The sequence below is a fragment of the Mirounga leonina genome, unplaced genomic scaffold, assembly GCF_011800145.1.
Source record: "Mirounga leonina isolate KUSES-001 unplaced genomic scaffold, KU_Mleo_1.0 Mir_174, whole genome shotgun sequence".
Lineage (NCBI taxonomy): Eukaryota > Metazoa > Chordata > Mammalia > Carnivora > Phocidae > Mirounga > Mirounga leonina.
Genome location: NW_023270451.1, coordinates 5,285,963 through 5,313,232, shown reverse-complemented (window position 1 = coordinate 5,313,232; position 27,270 = coordinate 5,285,963). Strand labels below are relative to the sequence as shown.

General features: G+C 37.0%; 1 protein-coding gene across 1 annotated transcript in view; it reads right to left on the bottom strand.

The window, feature by feature from the left end:
• Positions 1-27,270, bottom strand: part of RELN (reelin) — a 523,500-nt gene that overhangs the window by 144,138 nt on the left and 352,092 nt on the right. Inside the window, exons 17-20 of the mRNA XM_035020402.1 lie at positions 25,027-25,093; positions 21,007-21,240; positions 20,176-20,337; positions 15,260-15,496 (exon numbers count right to left, since the gene is read on the bottom strand). Of these exons, the coding sequence (XP_034876293.1) occupies positions 15,260-15,496; positions 20,176-20,337; positions 21,007-21,240; positions 25,027-25,093 (700 nt within the window). The remainder of the gene's footprint in view (positions 1-15,259; positions 15,497-20,175; positions 20,338-21,006; positions 21,241-25,026; positions 25,094-27,270) is intronic.

Below are 27,270 nucleotides of genomic sequence, written 5' to 3'. Positions count from 1 at the left end.
ACAGGTCTGTGATTCAACAGTCTTACACACTTCACAGCGCTCACCATAGTACATACCCTCCCCAGTGTCGATCACCCAGGCACCCCATCCCTCCCCTCCCCACCACTCCAGCAACCCTCAGTTTCCTGAGATTAAGAATTCCTCCTATCAGTGAGATATTATGCCGAGCGAAATAAGTCAGAGAAAGACATGTATCATATGTATCATAAGTTTGTGCCTTTTGACCACCTTCACCCATTTCACCCACTCCCTACCCCCCACCTCTAGCAACTACCAATCTGTTCTCTGTATCCATGAGTTTGTTTTTTTCCAAGGTCAATCCAAGTTATTGTGAATGGTAGGATTTCCTTCTTTTTTATGGTTGAAAACATTCTATTGTACATATATGACACATTTTCTTTATCCATTCGTCCATGGATGGACACTTAAGTTATTTCCACATCTTGGCTACTGTAAATAATGCTGCCATGAACATGAGAATACATGTAACTTTCCAAGATAATGACTTCATTTCCTTCATATATATTCTCAGGAGTGGAATTACTGGATCATATGGTAGTTCTATTTTTAATTTTTTGAAGAACCTCCATACTGTTTTTCATAGTGACTGTGCCAATTTACATTCCCACCAACAGTGCATGAGGGTTCCCATTTCTCCACATCCTCACCAATACTTGTTATTTTTTGTCTTTTTTGATAACAGCCATTCTAACAGGTATGGGGTAATAGCTCATTGTAGTTTGCATTTGCATTTCTCTGATGATTAGTAATGTTGTGCACCTTTTCATACCTGTTGACCATTTGCATATATTCCTTGGAAAAGTATCTACTTACATCCTCTGCCTATTTTTAACCAGATTATGTGTTTGTTTGTTTGTTTTTGCCATTGAGTGGTATGTGTTCTTTATTCATTTTGGATGTTAACTCCCTATGGGATATATGATTTGCAATTATTTTCCTGCATTTCACAGATTGCCTTTCCATTTTCTTAATGGTTTTCTTTGCTTTGAAGAAACCTTTTAGTTTAATGTAGTCCGACTTCTTGATTTTTGCTTTTGTTACCTCTGATTGGTATTATATCCCAAAAAAATCACTGCCAAGATCTATGTCAAGATGTTTACCATCTATATTTTCTTCTAGGAGTTTTATGGTTTCAGCTCTTATGTTCAAGTTTTTGATTCATATTTTGAATACATCTTTCCGTATGGCATAAGATAGTGGTCCAGTTCATTCTTTTGCATGTGGCTGTCCAGTTTTCCAAATACCATTTACTGAAGGAACTGTCCATTCCTCATTGTACATTCTTGGCTCTTTTGTCAAAAATGAATTGAACATATCTGTGTGGGTTTATTTCTAAGCTCTCTATTCTGTTCTTTATAGATCTATGTGTCTGTTTTCATGCTAATACCATACTGTTTTGATTACTATATATTTGTAAGGTAGTTTGAAACCAGGAAATGTAATGCTTCCAGCTTTGTTCTTCCTTCTCATGAGTGCTTTGGCTATATTGCTCAGATGGCTTTTGGGGTCTTTTGTGGTTCCATAAAAATTTTAGGATTGTTTGTTCTATTTCTGTGAAAAATGCCTTTGGAATTTCAATTGAGATTGCATTAAATCTGTAGATTGCTTTGAATAGCAACTAAATGGGCATTTAAACATTAATCCTTCTAATCCATGAACATAGAGTATCTTTGTATTTGTTTGTGTCTTTTTTTAAAAGGTTTTATTTATTTATTTGAGAGAGAGAGAGCACAAGCAGGGAGGAGAGGGAGAAGTAGGCTCCCCACTGAGCAGGGAGCCCTACACAGGGCTCCATCCCAGGACCCTTGAGATCATGACCTGAGCTGAAGGGTAGACGCTTAACTGACTGAGCCACCCAGGCACCCCTTTGTTTGTGTCTTCTACAATTTATTTCATCATTGTCTTATTGATTTCAATGTATAGGTCTTTCACCTCCTTGGTTAAATTTGTTCCTACGTATTTTATTCTTTTGACGTAATTGTCAGTGGGATCATTTTCTTAACTTCTTTTTCTGGTAGTTCATTGTTAGTGTATAAACATTTGGGTTTTTTTTCGGGGGGCAGAGCAAGATGGCGGAGGAGTAGGAGACCTGGATTTCGTCTCCTCTCAGGAATTCAGCTGGATAGGGATCAAACCATTCTGAACACCTACAAACTCAACAGGAGATTGAAGAAAAGAAGAGCAACAACTCTCTCATCAGAAAAGCGACCACTTTCTGGAAGGTAGGACGTTCGGAGAAGTGAATCCGAGGCGATATTCGGGAGGATAGACGGCGGGGGAGGGGCCTCCATCGGCCGCTTCTGGCAAGTGATAGAGCCGCGGAGCACAAAATCGGAACTTTTAAAAGTCTGCTCCGCCGAGGGACGTCACTCTGGTGGCTAAGCGGGGGGTGGAACCCTCCGGGACAGTGTGGTCTCAGGACCCTTGGGTCACAGAAAGACCGGTCGTGCCTGAGCGTGGAAGAGCTCCCAGGTAACGGAGCAGGGAAGCCGGCTGCAGAGACGGAGCCCAGGCGCCGGCTCTCAGCTCGGGGTCGCCATAGACCGTGATCCGCGGCACAGTCGGGCCCCTGCGCCTCCAGCAGGGACCCGACAAGCGGCAGATCCGGGGAGACTCACCTTCCTCCCCCGGGAGGAGCCACGCGGGAGTGCACCGCAGGGATCTGCTGGGTTTGGAGACTCCACCCGGGGTCGGGTGCCAGAGATAGAAATGCGCGGTCACAGGCCGGGTGAGCACGGAGTGCGGCCGGAGACCGGGGAGACGGGAGTGACTGACGGATTTTCTCTGGGGGCTCACTGAGGAGCGGGCCCGAGTTCTCGGCTCCTCTGGGGCGGAGATTGGGAGGCCGCCATTTTCACTCTCCGCCTCCAAAGCTGCACGGAAAGCTCGCAGGGAACAAAAGCCCCGGAGAGCAAACCCGAGCAGATTACTTAGCCGGGAGGGGGCAAGGGCGGGGCAATTCCGCCTCCGGCAGAGACATTTGGGAACCACGGCAACAGGCCCCTCCCCAGAAGATCAGCGAGAACAGCCGGCCAAGACCAAGTTTACCGATCAATGAGAACGGCAGAACGCCAGCGCCAGGGGACTAGTGCACATAGAATCCACGGCTTTTTTACCATGATTCTTTAGTCTTTTAAAGTTAATTTTTTTTAACTGTCTTTTTGTCTTTTTATTTCTTTTTGAATTTTTCTTTTTCCCTTTTTCAACTAACATCTTAATCCCTTTTTTAAAAAAAAAAACATTTTTATTTTTCATTTTTAGAGTCATATTCTATCCCTTCATAGTAGTTACCCATATTTTTGGCTTATATGTATAAGTTGTTCTCTCTTTAAAATTTTGAGATAGTTTCTTCTAACAGATTAAAATATACCCTAAATCTCTAGTATATGGTGTTTTCTATTCCCCTGCCTGATCACATCCTCTCCCTTTTTTTTTTCTTTTTCTAAATCCTCTTCTTTCTTTTTTCAAACAACTTCTTATCAATTCCTTTTATAAAATTTTTTATAATTTCCATTTTTATAGTCATATTCCATCCCTTCATCATATCAACCCTTATTTTTGTACATATATAAGTTTTTCTTTCTTTAAAATTTTGGGAGGCACTTTCTTCTAAAAGACCAAAATACACCCCAAATCTAGTGTGTGGCACTGATCTATATACCATATAGATCATATTTGATCACATTCTGGTTTTTCTTTTGTTGTTGTTTTGTTTTGTTTGTTTTTGTTTTTATCTTTATCTTTTTTTTTTTTCTTTTTCTTCTTTCTCTCTTTCCCTTTCTTATCCCACTGCTTCAGGTCTTTTCTGATTTGTTTAGAGTATATTTTCTGGGGACATGGTTACACTGCTAGCATTTTGTTCTCTCAATCTATTCTCCTCTGCACAAAATGACAAGATGGAAAAAATCACCTCAACAAAAAGAACAAGAGGTAGTACCGACTGCCAGGGACCTACTCAATACGGACATTAGTACGATGTCAGATCTAGAGTTCAGAATCATCACCTTAAAGATACTAGCTGGGCTTGAAAAAAATATGGAAGTTATTAGAGAAACCCTTTCTGGAGAAGTAAAAGAGCTAAAATCCAACCAAGTAGAAATCAAAAAGGCTATTAATGAGGTGCAATAAAAAATGGGGGCGCTAACTGCTAGAATAAATGAGGCAGAAGAGAGAATCAGTAATATAGAAGATGAAATGATGGAAAATAAAGAAGCTGAGAAAAAGAGAGATAAACAACTACTGGATCACGAGGGCAGAATTCAAGAGATAAACGATACCATAAGACGAAACAACATTAGAATAATTGGGATCCCAGAAGAAGAAGAAAGAGAGGGCCACAAGTTATAATGGAGCAAATTATAGCAGAGAACTTCCCTAATTTGGGGAAAGAAACAGGCATGAAAATCCAGGAAGCACAGAGAACCCCTCTCAAAATCAATAAAAATAGGTCAACTCCCCAACATCTAATAGTAAAACTCACGAGTCTCATAGACAAAGAGAAAATCCTGAAAGCAGCTCGGGAGAAGAGATATGTAACCTACAAGGGTAGAAACATTAGATTGGCAACAGACCTATCCACAGAGACTGGCAGGCCAGAAAGGACTGGCAGGATATATTCAGAGCACTAAATGAGAAAAATATGCAGCCAAGAATACTCTATCCAGCTAGGCTGTCATTGAAAATTGAAGGAGAGATAAAAAGCTTCCAGGACAAACAAAAACTAAAGGAATTTGCAAACACAAAACCAGCCCTACAGGAAATCTTGAAAGGGGTCCTCTAAGTAAAGAGAGAGCCTAAAAGCAACATAGACCAGAAAGGAACACAGACAATATACGGTAACAGTCACCTTACAGGTAATACAATGGCACTAAATTCCTATCTTTCAATAGTTACCCTGAATGTAAATGGGCTAAATGCCCCAATCCAAAGACACAGGCTAACAGACTGGATTAAAAAACAAGATCCATCGATATGCTGTCTGCAAGAGACTCATTTTAGAACCAAAGACACCCCCAGATTGAAAGTGAGGGGGTGGAAAACCATTTACCATGCTAATGGACACCAAAAGAAAGCTGGGGTGGCAATCCTTATATCAGACAAATTAGATTTTAAACCAAAAACTGTAATAAGAGATGAGGAAGGACACTATATCATACTTAAAGGATCTATCCAACAAGAAGATCTAACAATTGTAAATATCTATGCCCCTAACATGGGAGCAGCCAATTATATAAAGCAATTAATAACAAAAGCAAAGAAACACATTGACAAAAATACAATAATAGTGGGGGACTTTAACATCCCCCTCACTGAAATGGGCAGATCGTCTAAGCAAAAGATCAACAAGGAAATAAAGACTTTAAATGACACACTGGACCAAATGGACTTCATAGACATATTCAGAACATTCCACCCCAAAGCAACAGAATACACATTCTTCTCTAGTGCCCATGGAACATTCTCCAGAATAGATCACATCCTAGGTCATAAATCAGGTCTCAACCGGTACCAAAAGATTGGGATCATTCCCTGCCTATTTTCAGACCACAATGCTTTGAAACTAGAACTCAATCACAAGAGGAAGTTGGAAAGAACTCAAATACATGGAGGCTAAAGAGCATCCTACTGAAGAATGAATGGGTCAACCAGGAAATTAAAGAAGAATTAAAAAAATACATGGAAACCAATGAAAATGAAAACACAACTGTTCAAAATCTTTGGGATGCAGCAAAGGCAGTCCTGAGAGGAAAGTATATAGCAATACAAGCCTTTCTCAAGAAACAAGAAAGGTCTCAAGTACACAACCTAACCCTACACCTAAAGGAGCTGGAGAAAGAACAGCAAATAAAGCCTAAACCCAGCAGGAGAAGAGAAATCATAAAGATCAGAGCAGAAATCAATGAAATAGAAACTAAAAGAACAGTAGAACAGATCAACGAAACTAGGAGCTGGTTCTTTGAAAGAATTAACAAGATTGATAAACCCCTTGCCAGACTTATCAAAAAGAGAAGAGAAATGACCCAAATCAATAAAACCATGAATGAAAGAGGAGATCACAACCAACATCAAAGAAATACAAACAATTATAAGAACATATTATGAGCAACTCTATGCCAGCAAATTAGATAACCTGGAAGAGATGGATGCATTCCTAGAGATGTATCATCTACCAAAACTGAACCAGGATGAAATAGAAAACCTGAATAGACCTATAACCACTAAGGAAATTGAAGCAGTCATCAAAAATCTCCCAAAAAACAAAAGCCCAGGGCCAGATGGCTTCCCAGGGGAATTCTACCAAACATTTCAAGAAGAATTAATACCTATTCTTCTGAAACTGTTCCAAAAAATAGAAACGGAAGGAAAACTTCCAAACTCATTTTATGAGGCCATCATTACCTTGATCCCAAAACCAGACAAAGACCCCATCAAAAAGGAGAATTACAGACCAATATCCCTGATGAACATGGATGCAAAAATTCTCACCAAAATACTAGCCAATAGGATCCAACAGTACATTAAAAGGATTATTCACCACGACCAAGTGGGATTTATCCCTGGGCTGCAAGGTTGGTTCAACATCCGCAAATCAATCAATGTGATACAATACATTAACAAAAGAAAGAACAAGAATCATATGATCCTCTCAATAGATGCAGAAAAAGCTTTTGACAAAGTACAGCATCCTTTCTTGATCAAAACTCTTCAGAGTATAGGGATCGAGGGTACATACCTCAATATCATAAAAGCCATCTATGAAAAACCTACAGCAAATATTATTCTCAATGGGGAAAAACTGAGAGCTTTCCCCCTCAGGTCAGGAACGCGGCAGGGATGTCCACTATCACCACTGCTATTCAACATAGTATTGGAAGTCCTAGCCACAGCAATCAGACAACAAAAAGAAATCAAAGGCATCCAAATTGGCAAAGAAGTCAAACTCTCACTCTTTGCAAATGATATGATACTTTATGTGGAAAACCCCAAAGACTCCACCCCAAAACTGCTAGAACTCATACAGGAATTCAGTAAAGTGGCAGGATATAAAATCAATGCACAGAAGTCAGTGGCATTCCTATACACCAACAACAAGACAGAAGAAAGAGAAATTAAGGAGTCGATCCCATTTACAATTGCACCCAAAACCATAAGATACCTAGGAATAAATCTAACCAAAGAGACAAAGGATCTGTGCTCAGAAAACTATAAATTACTCATGAAAGAAATTGAGGAAGACACAAAGAAATGGAAAAACGTGCCATGCTCATGGATTGGAAGAACAAATATTGTGAAGATGTCAATGCTACCTAGAGCAATCTACACATTCAATGCAATCCCCATCAAAATACCATCCACTTTTTTCAAAGAAATGGAACAAATAATCCTAAAATTTGTATGGAACCAGAAAAGACCCTGCAGAGCCAGAGGAATATTGAAAAAGAAAAGCAAAGCCGGCAGCATCACAATTCCGGACTTCCAGCTCTATTACAAAGCTGTCATCATCAAGACAGCATGGTACTGGCACAAAAACAGACACATAGATCAATGGAACAGAATAGAGAGCCCAGAAATGGACCCTCAACTCTATGGTCAAGTAATCTTCGACAAAGCAGGAAAGAATGTCCAATGGAACAAAGACTGTCTCTTCAACAAATGGTGTTGGGAAAATTGGATAGCCACATGCAGAAGAATGCAACTGGACCATTTCCTTACACCACACACAAAAATAGACTCCAAATGGTTGAAAGACCTCAATGTGAGACAGGAGTCCATCCAAATCCTAAAGGAGAACACAGGCAGCAACCTCTTCGACCTCAGCCGAAGCAACTTCTTCCTAGAAATATCGCCAAAGGCAAGCGAAGCAAGGGCAAAAATGAACTATTGGGACTTCATCAAGATAAAAAGCTTTTGCAAAGCAAAGGAAACAGTCAACAAAACCAAAAGACAACCGACAGAATGGGAGAAGATATTTGCAAATGACATATCAGATAAAGGGCTAGTATCCAAAATCTATAAAGAACTCATCAAACTCAACACCCAAAGAACAAAGAATCCAATCAAGAAATGGGCAGAAGACATGAACAGACATTTTTCCAAAGAAGACATCCAAATGGCCAACAGACACATGAAAAAGAGCTCAATATCGCTCGGCATCAGGGAAATCCAAATCAAAACCTCCATGAGATACACCTCACACCAGTCAGAATGGCTAAAATTAACAAGTCAGGAAACGACAGATGTTGGCGGGGATGCGGAGAAAGGGGAACCCTTCTACACTGTTGGTGGGAATGCAAGCTGGTGCAGCCACTCTGGAAAACAGTATGGAGGTTCCTCAAAAAGTTGAAAATAGAGCTACCATATGATCCAGCAATTGCACTACTGGGTATTTACCCCAAAGATACAAAAGTAGGGATCCGAAGGGGTACGTGCACCCCGATGTTTATAGCAGCAATGTCCACAATAGCCAAACTGTGGAAAGAGCCAAGATGTCCATCGACAGATGAATGGATAAAGAAGAAGTGGTATATATATACAATGGGATATTATGCAGCCATCAAAAGGAATGAGATCTTGCCATTTGCAACGACGTGGATGGAACTGGAGGGTATTATGTTGAGTGAAATAAGTCAAAACGAGAAAGACATGTGTCATATGATCTCACTGATATGAGGAATTCTTAATCGCAGGAAACAAACTGAGTGTTGTTGGAGTGAGGGGTGGGGTGGGAGGGATGGGGTGACTGGGTGATAGACACTGGGGAGGGTATGTGCTCTGGTAAGCGCTGTGAATTGTGCAAAATTGTTGAATCTCAGATCTGTACCTCTGAAACAAATAATGCAATATATGTTAAGAAAAAAAAAAAAAGAAGAAGAAAAAGGTAGCGGGAGGGGAAGAATGAAGCGGGGAAATCAGAGGGGTAGACGAACCATGAGAGACGATGGACTCTGAAAAACAAACAGGGTTCTAGAGGGGAGGGGGGTGGGAGGATGTGTTAGCCTGGTGGTGGGTATTGAGGAGGGCACATTCTGCATGGAGCACTGGGTGTTGTGCACAAACAATGAATCATGGAACACTTCATCTAAAACTAATGATGTAATGTGTGGGGATTAACATAAGAATAAAAAAAAATTAAAAAAAAAAACATTTGGGGTTTTTTTCTATATTGATTTTGTATCCTGCATTGTTACTGAATTTGTTTACCAGTTCTTAGAGTTTATTGGTGAAGTCTTTAAAGTTTTCTGTATATATCATGTCACCTGTAGATAGAGACAATTTTACTTTTTCCTTTCTGATTTAGAGCATTTTATTTCTTTTTCTTGCTTAATTGTTCCCACTAGGACTTCTAGTACTATGGTCGATGAAAGTGGGGTGGGCATCCTTGTCTGGTTACTGATATTAGAGGAAAAGTTTCAGCTTCTCACCATTAAGTATGATATTAGCTGCGGGCTTTTCATATATGACCTTTATCATGTTGTGGTATATTCCATATATACCCAATTTGTTGAGAGTTTTTATCATAAATGCCTGTTGAATTTTGCCAAATGCTTTTTCTGTATCTATTGAGATGATCATATGATTTTTATCCTTAATTTTGTTTGTGGTATATCACACTGATAGATTTGCACATGTGGAACCAACCTTGAATCCCTGGAATAAATCCCACATAATCATGGTGTACAATCCTTTTAATGTATTGTTGAATTCAGTTTGCTAATATTGTGTTGAGGATTTAGTTTTGGTAGGTTGTATGTTTCCAGGAATTTATCCATTTCTTCTGGGTTATCTATATTTGTTGGTGTATAATTGTTCATAGTTCTCTTACAATCCTTTGTATTTCTGTGGTATCAGGTGTAACTTCTCCTCTTTCCTTTCTGATTTTATTTGTTTGAGTCCCTTTTTTTGGTGAGTCTAGCTAAAGGTTTGCCTATTTTGTTTATTCCAAAAAACCACTCTTAAGGGGGTGCCTGGGTGGCTCAGTCGGTTAACTCTGGCTCAGTCAGTTAAATGTCTGCTTTCGGCTCAGGTCATGATCCCTGGACCCTGAGACTGAGCCCCGCATTGGGCTCCCTGCTCAGCAGGGAGTCTGCTTGTCCCTCTCCTTCTGCCCCTCCTCCCATTCATGCTCTAATAAAGAAAGAAAATCTTTAAAAAAACCCCACTCTTACTTCCATTGGTTGACTTTTCTACTTTTTAATCTCTATTTCATTTATTTCTGCTCTGATCTTTGTTATTTCCTTCATTCTTCTAACTTTGGACTTAGTTTTTCCTTTTTATCTACTTCTTTGCAGTGTAAGTTAGGGTGTTTACTTGAGATCTTTCTTGTTTCTTAATGTAGGCATTTATTGTTATGAAACTTCTTTTTGCTGCATCCCATACATTTTGGTATGCTCTAATTCCATTTTCATTTGTCACAGATATGTTTTTATTTTTCTTTTGATTTTCTTGACCCATTGATTGTTTAATCTCCACATTTATGAATTTTCTAATTTTCTCCTTGTAATTGATTTCTAAAGTCATACCATTGTGGTAGAAAGAGTTGCTTGATATGATTTCAATCTTCTTAAAAATTTTAAGACCTGTTTTGTGTCCTAGCCTATGATCTATTCTGAAGAATATTTTGTGTGTGCTTGATAAGAATATGTATTCTCTGGGGGCACCTGAGTGGCTCAGTTGGTTGGGCGACTGCCTTCGGCTCAGGTCATGATCCTGGAATCCCTGGATCGAGTCCCGCATCGGGCTCCCTGCTCGGCGGGGAGTCTGCTTCTCCCTCTGACCCTCCTCCCTCTCATGTGCTCTCTCTCAAAAAAAAAAAAAATCATAAAAAAAAAGAATATGTATTCTTTGCATGGGATGGAATGTCCTTTTGTAAATATCGGTTAAGTCCATCTAGTCTAATGGGACCTTGAAGTTCAATGTTTTCTTATTGATATTCTGTCTGGATGCTCTATCCATTATTGAAAGTGCGTTACTGAAGTCCTCTATTATTATTGCATTGTTGTCTATTTCTTCCTTTAGGTCTGTTAATATTTGCTTTATATACTTAGGTCCTCCTATGCTGGGCACATACATATCTACCAGTGTTATATCCACTTGTTGGATTGACCCCTTTATCATTATATAAGGACCTTCTTTGTCTCTTATTATGGTTTTCCCCCTAAAGTGTATTTTGTCTGATATAAGCTTAGTTAACCCTGCTTTCTTTCGGCTTCCATCTGTATGGAATATCTTTTCCATCCTTTCATTTTCAGTCTGTATGTGGTCTTAAAGCTAAACTGAGTCTCTTGTAGGCCGCATATAGTTGGGTCTTATTTTTTTATTCATTCAGCCAGTCAATGTCATTTGATTGGAGGATTTAGTCCATTTACATTTAAGGTGATGATTGATAGGTATGGGCTAACTATTGCCATTTTGTTAATTGTTTTTTGGCTGTTTTTAATTCATTTGTTTGTTTTTTCTCTTGCTCTTTTCCTTTGTGATTTGGTAATTTTCTGTAGTGGTATGCTTAGATTCCTTTCTCTTTATCTTTTGTGTATTTACTATAGATTTTTGCTTTGTCGGCACCATAGGCTTATATAAAACCTTATATTTGTAACAGTTTATTTGAAGCCAATAAGTTTGAATGCGTACTATAAAGCTCCACATTTTTACTCCCTCTACCCACATTTTGTTTTTGATGTTACAATTTACATCTTTTTATCTTGTGTATCCATTAACAAATTATTGTAATTATAGTGATTTTTACTACTTTTGTCTTTTAATCGTCACACTAAGTTTATAAGTGATTTAGTTACCATCATTACAACATTGGAGTATTCTGAATTTAACCATATACCTACCTTTGCCAGTGAGGTTTATACTTTCAAATGTTTTTCTGTTACTAGTTAGTGCCCTTTTGTTTCAGCTGTCAAAGCTTCCTTTAACATTTTTGTAAGGTCCACCTAGCAGTGTTGAAGTCCTTCAGCTTTTTGTTTTCTTTTTTAAAGTAGGCTCCCCACCTAACATGGGGCTCGAACTCATGACTCTGAAATCAAGAGTCGCATGCTCTACTGACTGAACCAGATGGGCACCCTGAACTCCTTCAGCTTTTGCTTGTCTGGAAAACTTCTCTCTGCTACTAAAACGAAAAGCCAATTCTAATATGCTATAACAACCATCCCTCACAGCTGTATACGTTTTGAAACCAGAATTTTATATATATGACAACAATGTCCTTATCACCTGTATACTTTGCTAGTCTATTAGATAAGATAGACGAATGTCAATGTCCTTTGGTATTATCACTAACAGTATTAGTCAGATAATCTTTAACAAACCTCAATTAAAATTATTCCCTTAGTGATCTTAAAATATATGGAGGAAGTTTTAAAGACTATTTTTAGAACAGAAAGCAGATAGCGGTTCTGATATCAGATACTGTGCATGGAAGAAAGGAAAGTCCTACAAATAATTAACAGCAATTCATTTCTCTGTGGGAAAAAAGTGCTCTATGATGACACACTGTAAAGTGATTTATAGCATATTGACTCTAATTCTTCTAACGAAAAAGCAATTGTCCAAGTTCTCCCTGGAGAACACTCAGCAGCAACAATCCATGCACATGGAAAGTCATGAGTTAGAAAACGAGAACCAAATGAACTCACAGCTGGGAAAAGCCAACAATAATTAATTTAACACCAGCCATTTGTAGACAACATGTATACATTTCAAAATTTCCCTTGAGAGGAGCAAGGTCATTGAAGGGCAGAGGCTACATACTTCAACATGTTCAAAGAATGTTTACTTAATAAGATAATATGCTCCAAAGGTTTTACATAAAAAAAAAAAATAACAACTCATCTTGGACTAGGAGGTTAGGATAAATAGTTGGTAATACCATCACTTGAATTTCAATATTGTAACAAGTGTTTCTGAAAAACATTGCCAAAATGAGTTCTCGTTGAACTTGAACTATATATTCCTCAACAGCAGCAGAGAGAAAACAGTGTCATTAAAAGGGGCTTTATTCTGACTCATTGGCTAAGAAAATGGAACAGTTTGAGATCTTCCATGTTGCTTCATTTTAATGAGCGGTGAGAATTTTTCATGTCCTTATTAAAGTAGTTAATGTATTTCTCTAGTCTCATTATCACTGCCAGAGTATACGCTGTTGTTTCATAACCAAGACAACTCCTTTTCGTTTCAGAGAAGATCAGAAAGTCAAATCTGATTGCTCACATGTGGTTGTTAATAAAACTCCCATGGGGCTGCTTAAGGTACCCATGGGGATTGTACAATTATTTATATTTTCTTATGGTTTTCTATAATTACTGTGATTGTATTTTCACAAAGTAAATGTATCTCCACCAATTAAAGCAGTGGTGGGTTAAGAATATTCATCAGACTCGTGTGAAAGGATATTGTTCTTAGGGTTTTGATCAAAGCACAGAAATTAAACTGCTGTTATCATGCATTCAACCCAAGTGTTAAATTAAAATGCTCAGCAACTTTGGAGTCTATTTGAGCAGATGTTAACTATTTATGAAAATAAACATGATACAGGACTTGCATTCATGATATGACTCACTGTTGCATTAAAAGTGCTGGGAAAAAAACCTACTACACACATCATGGGGGATATGGTTTATGGTATATGACTGATTTGAATTACTGTTAATTCAGGTCAATTTAAATTTTCAGAAGCATATAATTCTAATAAATCTCATTTTGCTTCTTTGCTTCTTCTTACTTCACCTCACCCCTTTGTCTTTTTTGAAGTCTCAAGGACTAAGAAAGAATGTTCATAAAAACAAGCATCTGAGGCTATCAAATAAAAAACACACAATATAACCTTTCACACTTTCCCATATAGAAATCTCATTCTATCTAGTTCAACAGTGCTTGCAGCAAAAGTGACCAGCTGTACTTCCATTCCATTAGCTGTTATTTTGACGCTAGAATGTTAGCCTGCTGTGTGTGAGATGTGATGTCCATGTACGATTCCCATCAAAGGTAATTTTCTGTGCAATGGTGTGTAAAATTTACCTCTAATTATGATAAGGTCACTGATGGGTCATTTATGATATGTTCTCTGGAGACAACTGTGGTGAATAGCTTTCGGTGACATTCGTCTGGAGAAATTAAATTGGTCTGACCATGACTCCATAGAAAGTAAAACTCCCTTAGAAAATTATTCCTCAATCATGTTTAAAGCCTTAGAGGAACCGAGAGAGGGGCAGTATGCACACTGGTGAAGGCTGTGGGTTTTGGAATGAGGCAGACCTGAGTTTTAATCTAGAGTCACTGGGCCTAGAAGCCCTACGTGGTCTGGCCTTTGCACAATTCTTGGCTTCTATTCCTGACATTTGCTCCCTCCCTCCCTGGGCTTCCTGGTTCTTGACTATGCCACAGTCAGTCTCACTTCTGGAGTTTTTGCACTGCAAATTTTCCTGTGGTTGGAATGTTCTTCTTTCAGATCTTCATGTGGCTGGAATTTCCTTTTTCTCCTACATTCTAATCAGTGGAATGTATCATATCCACCAACTGAACTCCCTGAACATAGCCTCCTCCTTCTCCCTACCTTAAGTAGCCACCTCTTGATGCCAGTTAATCACTGAACGTGATTCTACTGAAGTTCTTAAAGTCCTAATCATGGTCTTAAATTATTTATTTACTGTTTATTATATTTATTTACTGTTTAATGTATAACAAAGCTTGCATTTGACCATAAATCTAAGATGGAAAGGTATCTTGACTAGGATATTCCATAATCTTGAAACCCCAACAACATTAACTATATGGTTTGGTGGTCCAATACTGCTTGATAAGATGGATTTAAAAGGAGATCTTAGTCAGTAAGTTAGGGATGAAAAAATTTCCTGGACTGTATGTAAGACAGCATGAAAGAGAACTAGTTATGACAAATTATTAAAATAGTCATTAGAGTGATTTCACATTTCACCGTGATCGTGGTGGGCCTCTACGAAAGGACTATGTGTTAGTCACTTTAGTTATTAACACTTTTGGAAGAGGGTTTTTATATGTAACAGTGGGTTATATTTATTTAAATCTATCAGTATTTTGCTTTCAGTCCTCCTTCCCAAGATATCTTACTTGTAGACATAATAATGACTTTTGAAATGGTTCGTATTCAGTAAATATTTGTCAGCAAATGAATAAGTGCTGGATGGACTAGAAGATCATTCTTGTGTTCCAATCCTCAATGCAAATTATAACAACAAGAGAGATGAGGGATTCTTACCAAAGTGTCCAGTCGTGGCCACAGTATGGCTGAACATTTCCAAGGTAGAATCCCAGAGATTGAGTGACCTCCACAAGATTGGTAAAGTCAAGGCTAATGCTGTTGAAAAGGATAGATGTCATGATAATCTCATCAATGGCCCATACGTCTTCTCCCTGGGAAGAATGATATGGTTGCCACCATCTGAACTGAATTCCAAACTGTCTTGCATCATCTGGTAACTCTACAGAGATTATTCTAAAGGAAAAAAAATAAAAGTAAACATTCCGATTACTTTGATATCTTCAAGTACAAACATCCACAAAAGAATATTTTTCTCCTGTGGTACAGCATTTAAAAAAATAGTTCTCCCACTATTATAAACGTTCTTTTGAGATTTCCAATTTCTTGTCTGACTCCAAGTCCTCTAAACACATCCAAAATATGACTGCTTTCAGGAAAGCTAACTCAATAAAACACAGTTGTCAAAGTGGCAGGATTTGTCCCTTCGTCTGAAAAAGGATCGTGGGCACCTTTTTACACATATTACAGTTTGAGGCTGTTTGGAACTGTGGCACTTCCTAATTCCCATGAGTTTAGCAGTGTATGAGGTGACTTGCTGTGTCATGGTGGTTATGACAACAAACCTGTATGTGACAAATGGGGAAGAAAATTAAGAATAATATCTAATTTCCAGGAGCAATTACTGCACACAGCAGCAGGAGACCTACATTAATTGCCACTGCAACATCTGCCTGAAAGCTCCATAAATCACCGTACCATGCTGCTCACATCCATACACAAGGTGAGATATGAAGCAAATGCCAAATGGAACATTTGTCTCCATCAATGCACACTTAAATGCCAGGAGAGGTGTTCGCAGCAAACACACACTAAAGGGACTGAGTCTTTTTCCCAGTGAGCAAAGGAAAGCTCCCTAAGACAGGTGACTAGTTGGATAATTTAGAAACAAATTATTAAAAAAAAAAAAAAAGAAATTATTTAAAAACTTCAATGTTGGGGCGCCTGGGTGGCTCAGTCGTTAGGCATCTGCCTTCGGCTCAGGTCGTGGTCCCGGGGTCCTGGGATCGAGCCCCACATCGGGCTCCCTGCTCGGCAGGAAGTCTGCTTCTCCCTCTCCCACTCCCCCTGCTTGTGTTCCCTCTCTCGCTGTATCTCTCTCTGTCAAATAAATAAATAAAATCTTAAAAAAATAAAAAATAAAAAATAAATAAAAACTTCAATGTCTAAGGCTGGATTTAATTAGAAATTAGATTGATTTTCATATTTGTATTACGTTTATTCTTAGTTATTGCATAAAAAATGTCAAGTCACATTTTGGAAATGTAATTTTTTATATACTTAGAGTTATTAAAAAATGATATCTATTTTCTCTTTACATAATTTGTATATGGAAATATGGGATAGAATAACATGATTTTCATCACTATTAATTATACAAACTACCAGTAAAAAACTGGTAGAATTTTTTGCAATGTGAGAAAACACACTTTTTAAATAATGAAAAATCAATATTCAAATACAGAAATACAAATTTTAAAACACTGCTTGAATTAAAATAACATTTATGGTTTTTACTTTTAAATATTTATGGTTTTAAATACTTTAAATCTGTTAATTTTTTTACCAATGTGAAATATTAGAAGAGTAAAATTTAGTTAAATTGAGTATTTTAGTAATTTTCAATTTCTAAGTATTTATTAAATAATCAAACGAGTATATTTATTTGTATTAACGTATCAAATATGTAAAGAAATAAAATAATTAAACTATATTTAAACTGGCTCAATAATGAAAACATTATGCATTAATTTAATAATTTAATTTGACCATTATGTTACTGGAAAATTATAATTTTCCTTTGTATTAATAATTTTAGAAGCAGTTACTATTCTCTCTGATGAAAATAAAGATAATTTAAAAATAACACCTGAAAAGTAGAATTTCTCAGGCAACTTCAAAGGTCATTTTCCTTTATTCTAGTGCATATATATATATACATACACACACACACACACGTGTGTGTGTGTGTGTGTGTGGTAATAGTAATTGAAATGACCAATATTTTCCTTGACAGAGACATTAAGACTGTGGGTCTGTAATCAGACTCTTGGGTTGAAGTCCCCATTCTGACTGATTAACTAGTAGTTAATAAATTCTATTAGCTAGTAGTTAATAGTAACTAGTAGGTAATAAGTTTGCAGCTGCAGGGAAGGTACTCGACTTCTATGTGGCTCGCCATCTTCATCAGTGAAGTTGGGATAATATCCTTATGGCAAAGTCAGAGACATTTTTTGGTTTTTCACTGTTGTGTCTTAGTACCTAGAATAGTATCTGGCATACAACAAAAACTCAACAAATTTTTGCTGCATAAATGAAGTACATATTGTCCGTATACCCCAACAGAAATTTGAATACTGAGGCACAGAAAGGTCAAATATTCTCCCTAATGTTAAGCAGCTTTCAGGTGACAATGCCCAGAGCTGGGTCTAGGCAGGATGGTTGTAGGGCCCGTGCTCTTGATATTTACTTCATATCTGAGTGGGGTGGGAATGTCTGCTTCCACTACTCTGTGCGTACTGCAGTGGCTGGTCAGAATAGCTATGGAACCATTTGATCCGAACATTCCTAGAGCCCAAGGACTTGGGTCAACTTCCTGTTATCAATCTTCCTTTTGGGGCAGAGACTAAGCTCAGACACGTCTTGTCATCACATAATCAAAGCAAAACTAAAATAAAAATTGGCTTTATAATAATTTCAGAATAAGAAACAAGCCCTATAATTAAGAAAAATGTAGAATAATTTTAGTTTCAGCAGTGATATAAGGTTTTACATTAAAAATACCAATTAGTTCTTGACATTCTAGTCAGTGTGAATTAAAAGATCAACTTAGATAAATGTACAGGCTTTACATTTTATAAATAGCCAACAGATAGAGTTCCTTTATTTACTAAGTGACTCACAGGCAAACAAATTATTAGAAATCGGCTAGGAGTAATAGTGATTAGCTAACTAGCATATCTAATTTATGGATCATACCTCATTTTCGAACAGCCAAGGCTGAAAGGGACAATATGGAATTGACAGCAATTACAGGCAGCAGTTTATACTGAAGAAAATACAACAAATGGCTAAAGGCATCAAGATATACTTAACTCTCCGATGAAGGACTTACATGGTTTGTGTTATTTATCGTAAAAAAATGCAATTTAGAATCTAGAATATATCAAATTCTACTTCTGCCATGTCACCTTTTATTAATATTTGTAAGAAAGAGGGAGATGGAGGAAGAGTCTCATGGAGAGAGGTACATGCGTGAAAAATAAAAGTGTTCTTAATACCTCTACCATGTTCTCTTTTTAAAAATATCTCCACTCGATCTTAATCTTTCAAGCAATGCACATACGTAGTGCTGAAAAGCCATGTTGATTCTGCTTAGAAGAAAAATGTTGCTGTCAAATGGCAGGATTAAATGCACCTTTGCCAAAGCACATTAAATGTGTAATTATTTTTCATATCAACAAAGATTAATTAAATTTCATGATAAAGATTGATTATTGAATTTTGGAGCTGTCCATCCTTGTTAGAAAAAATCATGTTTTAGGCCAACTTGACTTAGGACAGTGATATTTTCTTCATGCTCTCATCATTATTATTATCATCTTGATTCTCATTTAATTCTCTTTTAATATTTACTGGAGAGTCTATGAAATGTTTCTTTGGTATTCATGTGTGTCTACTGAGTGAGAAAGTTGAGCTTCGCCTTTCATTTACCTTTATAGGGAAAATACTCAACACATTTGATGTGTTCTTAAAATTTTATAATGTAAATAATTGTAATCCATAATTTGTTAACTATTATCTCTGTTACATGCTACTCTATTTTCTATGAAAATATAAGTTCTCATTTACTTACACACACCTAAATGTGGCGACTGCTGTCGGCAACATTTTTAAGAATATAAAATCTATGATCAGTGCCCCTGTCTTTTTGTATTGGTGCCAGTGCAAACCTCAGAGCCCAAAGCCCTCACTTGCTTTCATATTTCCCCATGATCAAAATGTACTTCCAAAAAGGCAAATGGTGGTAGTTCTTTACTAACTGTGAATGTAGCCACAATGTCACCTCTTCTAAAGGTATTTTAATTTTCTCATTCTCCTCTTCTGCAACTTTTAAAAGACTTTCAGTGAGCAGGTCAATAGTGTTCCAGAAGAGGCGAGGGCCCTCTGGACATCTCTGAAATTATACCACAATGGTGATTACTACCCTGATGACATCACAGGATGGCTCTGCTTGAAGCCAAACTTAAATCTCACAATCGCAACTATAGGTTATGAAATGGATAAGCTAAAGAAAAGCAGAAGTGGCCTGAAGAAAGACTTTAAGTAAATCCTCACACTCCATTTTTGTCAGGGACTCTATACCTGCTAGAAAAACTTACCTATACTTCTTACTTAATCATATTACATGCAAATTTTAAATACATACTGGTTATCAGATTTTATGAATTATTGTCCCATGTAATTTATTATAACATATTATAATATATTGATAACAATTGCTTGTTAACAGCATTTATAATTTAGTACCATATCAAAATCATATACAATAGGCTGCAGTAGAGTTGAATAAGGATAACAGTGTTAACTATTTTTTCCTTTCCTGGGCATCAAAATATTTCCCTTAGATATACATTTCAAAATATGAGAATAAATTTCCTCAAATTATCAGAAATCAGTAGGACTAATGAAATAGAAAAATGTGACTTGCTAGTTTTTTTATTGCAAGACACATCAATCTTTGTCCTCATCATCTCTCAGTGGAAAAACATCTTGACTCTTATACCAGTTGAATGATGATTTCCCCAGGAAGGAGATACCACTCTAACCATTTTTCCAAATGCTTTCCAACGTACCTGGGCTCATGATAGTTGAGATATGAATAGTGCTCCAAGAGTTTCCAAGTTATCCCATTATCATACGAATAATGCAACAAAACTCCTTCACCAGGCTGGTCGGGGGCTCTGCATGTGCTCAGAACAGACTTGCTCCCCAGCCTCAGTGTGAACTGGAGAAACCTAGACATGAATTGTCTGTAATTAGTGTGTGCATAAACATTTTTAATCTTAATGCTCATTTTGGCTTTTAAAGAATTCCAAACAAATTTAAATGAACTACTCAAAAGCTGCATGTTTCCACTCATCTCCCTTTTATAAAATGTAAGTAATTTCACTGTGAGATGTACGAATATGTGTAGAAGATGAGGTCAATGCATGTTTATATGCAGATATATCCATACAAATATAAGTGTATGTTTATACATACTTGTATACTATGTACTTGTGTACATACACTTAAAGTGCCAATCATTCCTTTACTGCATTATTTATTAGGCACTGGGGGAAGAGAAGATGTAGAATAAATCTAATCAGCCTCTGCAAGCTGTCAAATAAAACTACATAAATAATTAACTAGCCCTTGGCTTAAGAACACAGTTTTGATGCTAACATTTCATATGTTTAAAAACCTAGTCAGTCATTAAGTATCTTAAAGTCATCAGTAGGCCTTTTAATTTATTAAAAACTAGGGCAAATTAACCCTGTATAAACTAACTGTAAGCTCCCTCTTGGTTAAAGATTGAAAGATGTACATATCAGCAAAAAAGGGAGAAAACTGGAGAATAAAGAGATCTAAATTCAATCATTAGCATCTGGTTTCGGTATGTATTCCACCCTGCCTTAACTCACCTGGATTGTGAGCTGTCAAGGAAAGAGGTAATTAGCTGACGCCTCCCATCTTTGTTGAAAACCAGGGCCTTACCACTGGCCAAGACACCACAACCAAAGCTGACTTCAGCACCACGGATAGAGTAAAAGTTATGGTAAGAGGAGAGCCTGGAACTGCCAAAGCTTTCAGAAATAAACATTGGGAATGTCTGGGATGCCATCTCACAAGCTGGGCCAGAAAATCCAGGGTCACACCTGAAAGAGATACCATAAAATAAAACTTTAAGCCGTTGGTCCTTTCAGAGATCCCTGAATCTAATTCAGGGAGGAGGAAGTCCAGGGGCCAGGATTTGATTGAATGGTAAGCGAGGCTCATTAGTCTTTGGAAAACAATGAATCTGAAGACTTGATAAGGGTGATTGACTACAAATATTCCAGAAAAATATAGTCTTTGCACAGCCTTGCTATAAAAAGCTTGTGATTAAAACAATAATTCAGCACTCATCTTTAACCAATGTCAGCGATTTGTCTGCATCTAACATTGTGCACATTTCCAGTTTAAAATCTTTGTAAAAGGTGTATTATCATGTATATACTTTTATTCTCAATTATGTTCATTAAATTGGTAAAAGAGACATCAATAAGATACTTCCAGAGACATCTGGAATAAATTTCCTCTAAGAACAAATGTAAAAAATACACATGATGTTTGTGATAGAAATTATGTGAAATATTTGGAAAAGATTGGAAAATAAATCTATCTTTATTTCAAACTTAGATTGACACTATAAAGGGAATGTGAACACCTTGTCCTTAGCCGAACTATGCTGCTCACAGTGGAATCCAAATTAGTAGTGCTTCACGAAAAAGAAAAACAAAACAGAACAAACCCCACACGACAACTTGCCTCCTGCTGTATTTATATTAGAAAACTCACTGAAGGTAACTCCATAGGCGAACATCAGAAACTTCTTATATTTTAAGGCATTTACTCATCAGGAATTAGTTTTAAATTCTTTTCTTCTTTTCTTTTTTTTTTTACTGCACTATTTCTTTTTCACTATCTATACAATGTCACCCTTTATAAAATTAAATTGTGCCTTTTTGGGGTGGGGTGAGGGGTTCTCATCTAAGCATTCAAAACCTCCTAAAATCTGAAACAAGCATTTTAGAAAGCCATGAAGTACCAATGAAGCGATATTATGACGTAATTCTGAAAAATACTTCTTTAGCACTAGTGCTGAAACTGGGACCTATGCTGGCCTAACAGAGAGGGTCCACGGAGTGGATGAACAAATGTCAAATTGTATGTGTATTGGATATTATGGGGGAGAAGAGTTATAGTCATTATCATATTATCAAGGAAGCTGGACCCTAAAATGCCGAGAACTGCTGCAGCGTGAAGTCTGAAGGTTGTTCAGCATTAGGGATGGGAGTGGGGAAGAAAACCAGTATTTATGGAGCATGTAAATAAGCCTCAAACAGTATACTTCTTTCACATGTTATCTCACCGACTTAGTGAATAGCCAAGTAGTTTCCAAAAAGGATAACAACTTAGCTAAGGAGGACATACTTTGACACTAGAAAACTGAATGCAGTTTTCCATGGCCACAAATTGGAATCCGTGTTCCCCAACAAGGCATGCATTTCAGGGCAAATGCATTTCTGTGTCTTTTAAATGTATCTTCTTAGGACCAGTGATTGGGAGACATTAGTGATCATTTAGAGATGACTCACATTGGAGTCAGTTCCCATTTAATGGTTTTCGAAGTATACTTTTAATGAAAAGTTATGTAATTGGGAAAAAATGCTGATCAAGATTCCATTCATATATTTAAAAATACATTTGCAGCCTTTGTTTTGCAGTGGAACAGTAGGGTAACCCAGTTGGGAGATTCCAGGAATGGCATGAGGCTCTCCTGACTCCAAAAATATCCCCTATTGGTTCATCTCCCCAACCTTAAATGTGGCATTATGGTCACCTTGTATGTCAGGATAAAAGGCCCCAGTGTTAAGCTATGTGGATGACACCCATGTAGGAAGGTTTCTAACGCTTTCTGTCCTTCTCACTAGTACCTCTAACAGGGATGGGCTTATTAGGATAAAGAGTTGTCCATTTAGAAACCCAGGCCTGGGGATTATACACAGGCAAGAAAGTGTTAGGCAGCAGGAGAAGCAGAATCCTGGTAGCAAGGAACAGTAGTGATGAGGGGAGCAAAGTAGGAAGAGAAACAAAGCTGCAAGGCCCCTAAACTGGAGGATCCATTTAAAAGAAATAAATAGCACTGAATATAAATTTCTTTTCTATGCCACTTTGCTCATACTTGACAAGTCACATATTGCTGGAAAAGGACGTAGTAGCCAAACATTTAGCGCAGCCACAAATGAACAAAACCGATGAATATTACAAAAACATTGTCAGAAATCGGGGAAAAAACCTCAAGTTCCAACTGGTGAAAATATTCTGAAAAACCTGAGAAGGAGGAAAAGGCTATGATTATTCAAGATAATGTACAGTGTCAAAAAAGAACAATGCCCAAAGGCATAAAACTGCCATTCAGATTTCTGTTTGCATCTATCATGAGTGACACAGATGGCTGTCTTAATAAATGCACTGAATGCTAACAGGGAGACTGTACACAAAAAACGAGGTATGAAGTATAACTATTCTAATTATAGAGGGGTCTTTTAGAAATAGCACTTTCTATTTTCATTAATAAAAGCAGCTGTCCTTTTAGATAATTTGTTTTCAAAACTTTTCAGGACAACTTCAGGAATTACACAGATGTCTGGCGTTCTCGTGTTAATTTTATTTGAAATGCACTAAATGAGAGGATGGCCTGGTTAGGGATGACAGATGAAGAGAACAACTTGAGGAAAACACCAGATAATGCTTCACAGATCTAATGAGTCAGTGTTTTGGGGTGGGAGCTGGTAGTTTTATTGAAAAGCGAACTTTTGAATTCTTTCATACTTTCTAAAACATTTCTATTGTGCAGAGAGATTTCTTTGCTAATTAAATTCATTGCAATATAGTTAAAAAGTTAACATGACACTCTAATGTCAGTGCTGACAAGTGTCTTGCCTCATACATATAATTTCCAAATGATCAGGTAGAAATCTCTTCTATGAGTTCTCCATTAATTAATTATTACTCTTTTTGTTTGGAGGACAAGAAGAGACAGACTAGATGATCAGTTGTTGAAAACTTATCTATATAACAAAGATTGTGGTTTCAGGAATTTCCAGGATACTTTATAATTAAATATTAAATATTAATGTGGGAATGACATAGTATATATGAATATCCATTCTTGTTATAAACATAACACAGTGCTTCAGTGGTGACTAGATATTAACTATTCATATAGAATTTCAAACTTCATATTTAACATCATTATTATATACCTATAATATACATGTATATTATATACATTTATATATCATTTTGAAGACCCAAATGATTTTTGAAAGTAAGCAAGACTATCAAAAACTAATGATGTAATGTATGGTGATTAACATAACATATTAAAAAAAATAAAAAAAAAGTAAGCAAGACTGCAAAATTATATTTAAAGATGAATTTTCTTATCAAATCCGCTAAATTTGGCTCATTCTAGTTCCCTTTAGTCTTGGGTCAGTATTGATTTACATAATTCATTTACAAAGCATGCTAGGAATTAAAATATGGCTCAACAACACTAGAACAAGTTTATGGAAAAACAGCATATTAAAGAATGTAACCAAAGAAAAGGCAGTCATCAAGCTATGAAGAATTCAAATTTGTTCATAAATTTACACGAAGTATGCTAAATTTGATCACAATTTAGCTTCACAGAAAAGTTATTTATTCATCAACTTCCACCTACAAAAGACACTTAATAGTCTATTATGTTTAAATTCCCTTTGGAGAATCCTACTTTGATCTTGGAAAGACCTCAAAAAGCCTAAAAAGGAAACAAGTTAAAATGACTTGCGGCCTCAATATATAAAATACATATAAAAAAAAGAAGTATAATTATTATTTTAAAAAATGCTTACTTGCAACCATGTCGAGTACACTGTCCTCGGCCAGAACAGAACTTGAGACACGATGGACCAATATAAACTGCAGGCAGGGCAAAAGACAGCATGTAAAAAAAAATGGCAAAACCAACTGGAAAAACCAAGAACAACATCAGCGTGTGAATCAATTTTGTGAAGCAATACTCATAAAATCTAGCCCATTCTGTGCATGTTGTGCGGAGAAAGCCAGGATAACACAGAGTGCTGTGTGACAAGGTAAGTGCTTAGCTACAAATCTGCTGGAAATATTTTAACTTAATTCTTTCAAGATTTTAATGTTCCATAGCAAAAATAGGTAGGAACATACGATTTGGGTTCCTTAATGGAGTCTCTTCAGCTAAAATGATTTCAGGCAGAATATTGTGCTTCTGACTTGAACTTTCTATAAAGTTTAATTTTTTTTTAGGTAGAAATAAAGAATTTGCAAAGGATCAATTTGATATATCAAGAAATGGACACTTAACTTAAAAACTGTAACTTCCATTCTTATCTGGTTAAAATCTATAACACATTACAGATGATTGTTACATATTTTTCTAAATATTAACCCATCCTTCCTGAAATGGGGAATTAAAAATCTGTTGTTGTGCATCAAGTCTTCTCTGAAATGCAGATCTTTTCCTAAATGGTGGGCTTGACTGATAATGATATTACAAACCTCAATTCTAATCTTTGGAATGCCAAGAAAAGGGTTCCTGGTGGTTGAATGGTAGGTTCTCAGATCATCAGACTCAAATACATTTAAAGATATTAAGCCTCTTGATAACCGACCAGTACAATGAATAACACACCGAAAAGTGTGAAAAATGGAACAAAACCAATGAGGAATTAGAGATGCAATGGTGGCTAAGACCTCACATATTCAATTTTAGGCACAAACAAATTTGCATTCCATTATCATTTTTTTCCTGTCTCATAATCATGTCAAATGATTTCATTTTAAAATAAATTTCCCTGTGGATAATGCTCCTACAAACACTTGTTCTCTGGAGCCAATTAATTCAAGTGTGATGCAAAGCAGCCAGGAACAACAGCAAGGAGGAACAGCTTCCTTCCTTGCTGAAGGAAGCTGATGGTTAAGGAAGAGATCAGATAGCAGGCTGAGTGGTTAAAGTTATGGGTTCTGGGTGTCAAATTACCCTGGATTCAAATTCCCACTTCACCTGGAAAACTCTGGATAAGTGATTTATCCAGTGCTCCTATTCTTTAAAGTGGGATAATAGTCCTTGGAGGAAAGAGTAAATGAAATGTTCATGCTTGGCAGGCTGCCTGGCACCATATGGTTATGATCACCATATACTGGCGTCAAGAATCCTTCTTGCTCCATCTGCCTTATTGGCCTCTACTGGACAGCACCAGTGCTGAGAAATAGGAAAAGGCTTCATTCAGTCTTCTTTAGCCTGGTAAAGCTTATGGATTGTTTTCCCAACACACTTGATTTTATGGCTGCAGTAGGATTTATTCTGAGTTCTGTAAATGGTTCATTGCATTTTGCGGGATCACTCTGGAGGGCTTCCCTAGAAGGTACCTATGTCATAGTTCAAAAAGCTTCCATTGTAAAAAAAAAATTTCAACAATAAAACAAGATTTTCCAAGTCAATGAAAATATTGCAATTAAGCATCTTGTCATCCCTCCCCGCTAATGATGGGGTCACTGGGATTCACAGCATGAGTAAGTTTATAGGCTGTTTTTCCTAAGAGTGTGGAAAGGATAGATTCGTTTTTATCACTATTATTAATTTAATCAAGTCGAAAAAACTAAAAAGTGATAACAAACATACTTTGCTCTAGGATTTTCCATTTTGCTAAGAACTTCAGGATAATTCCAAAAATACTTCCTGTACACACTAGCAGGAAAAACATACCTAACAAAAGTAGGATATTGACCTGTTTTTTTCTCTCTGTTTTCCTTGACATGGTTCGGAATTCCATAGAGAAGTGGGAGAGATTTCAGAAGTGTTCTTTGGCAAGTTGGCACACATTTCTCTTGGGAAGGACTAAGTGTGTGTCCTTTTTTTGCCTTATGAAGAAGCCAGAGAGCAGGTCTTGTTTTTGTGAAAACCTCACATGTAGGATGACAACAGAATTGAGAAAATTCTGCCCTAAGTTTTGCATTTGACCTGCACTGCTCATTCCATATATTCTTACCTTTTCTCATTCTACTCAAAACACGATGGTGGGACACTTTCTGACTTGGGATCATGTAGTAGCCTTCTTTAG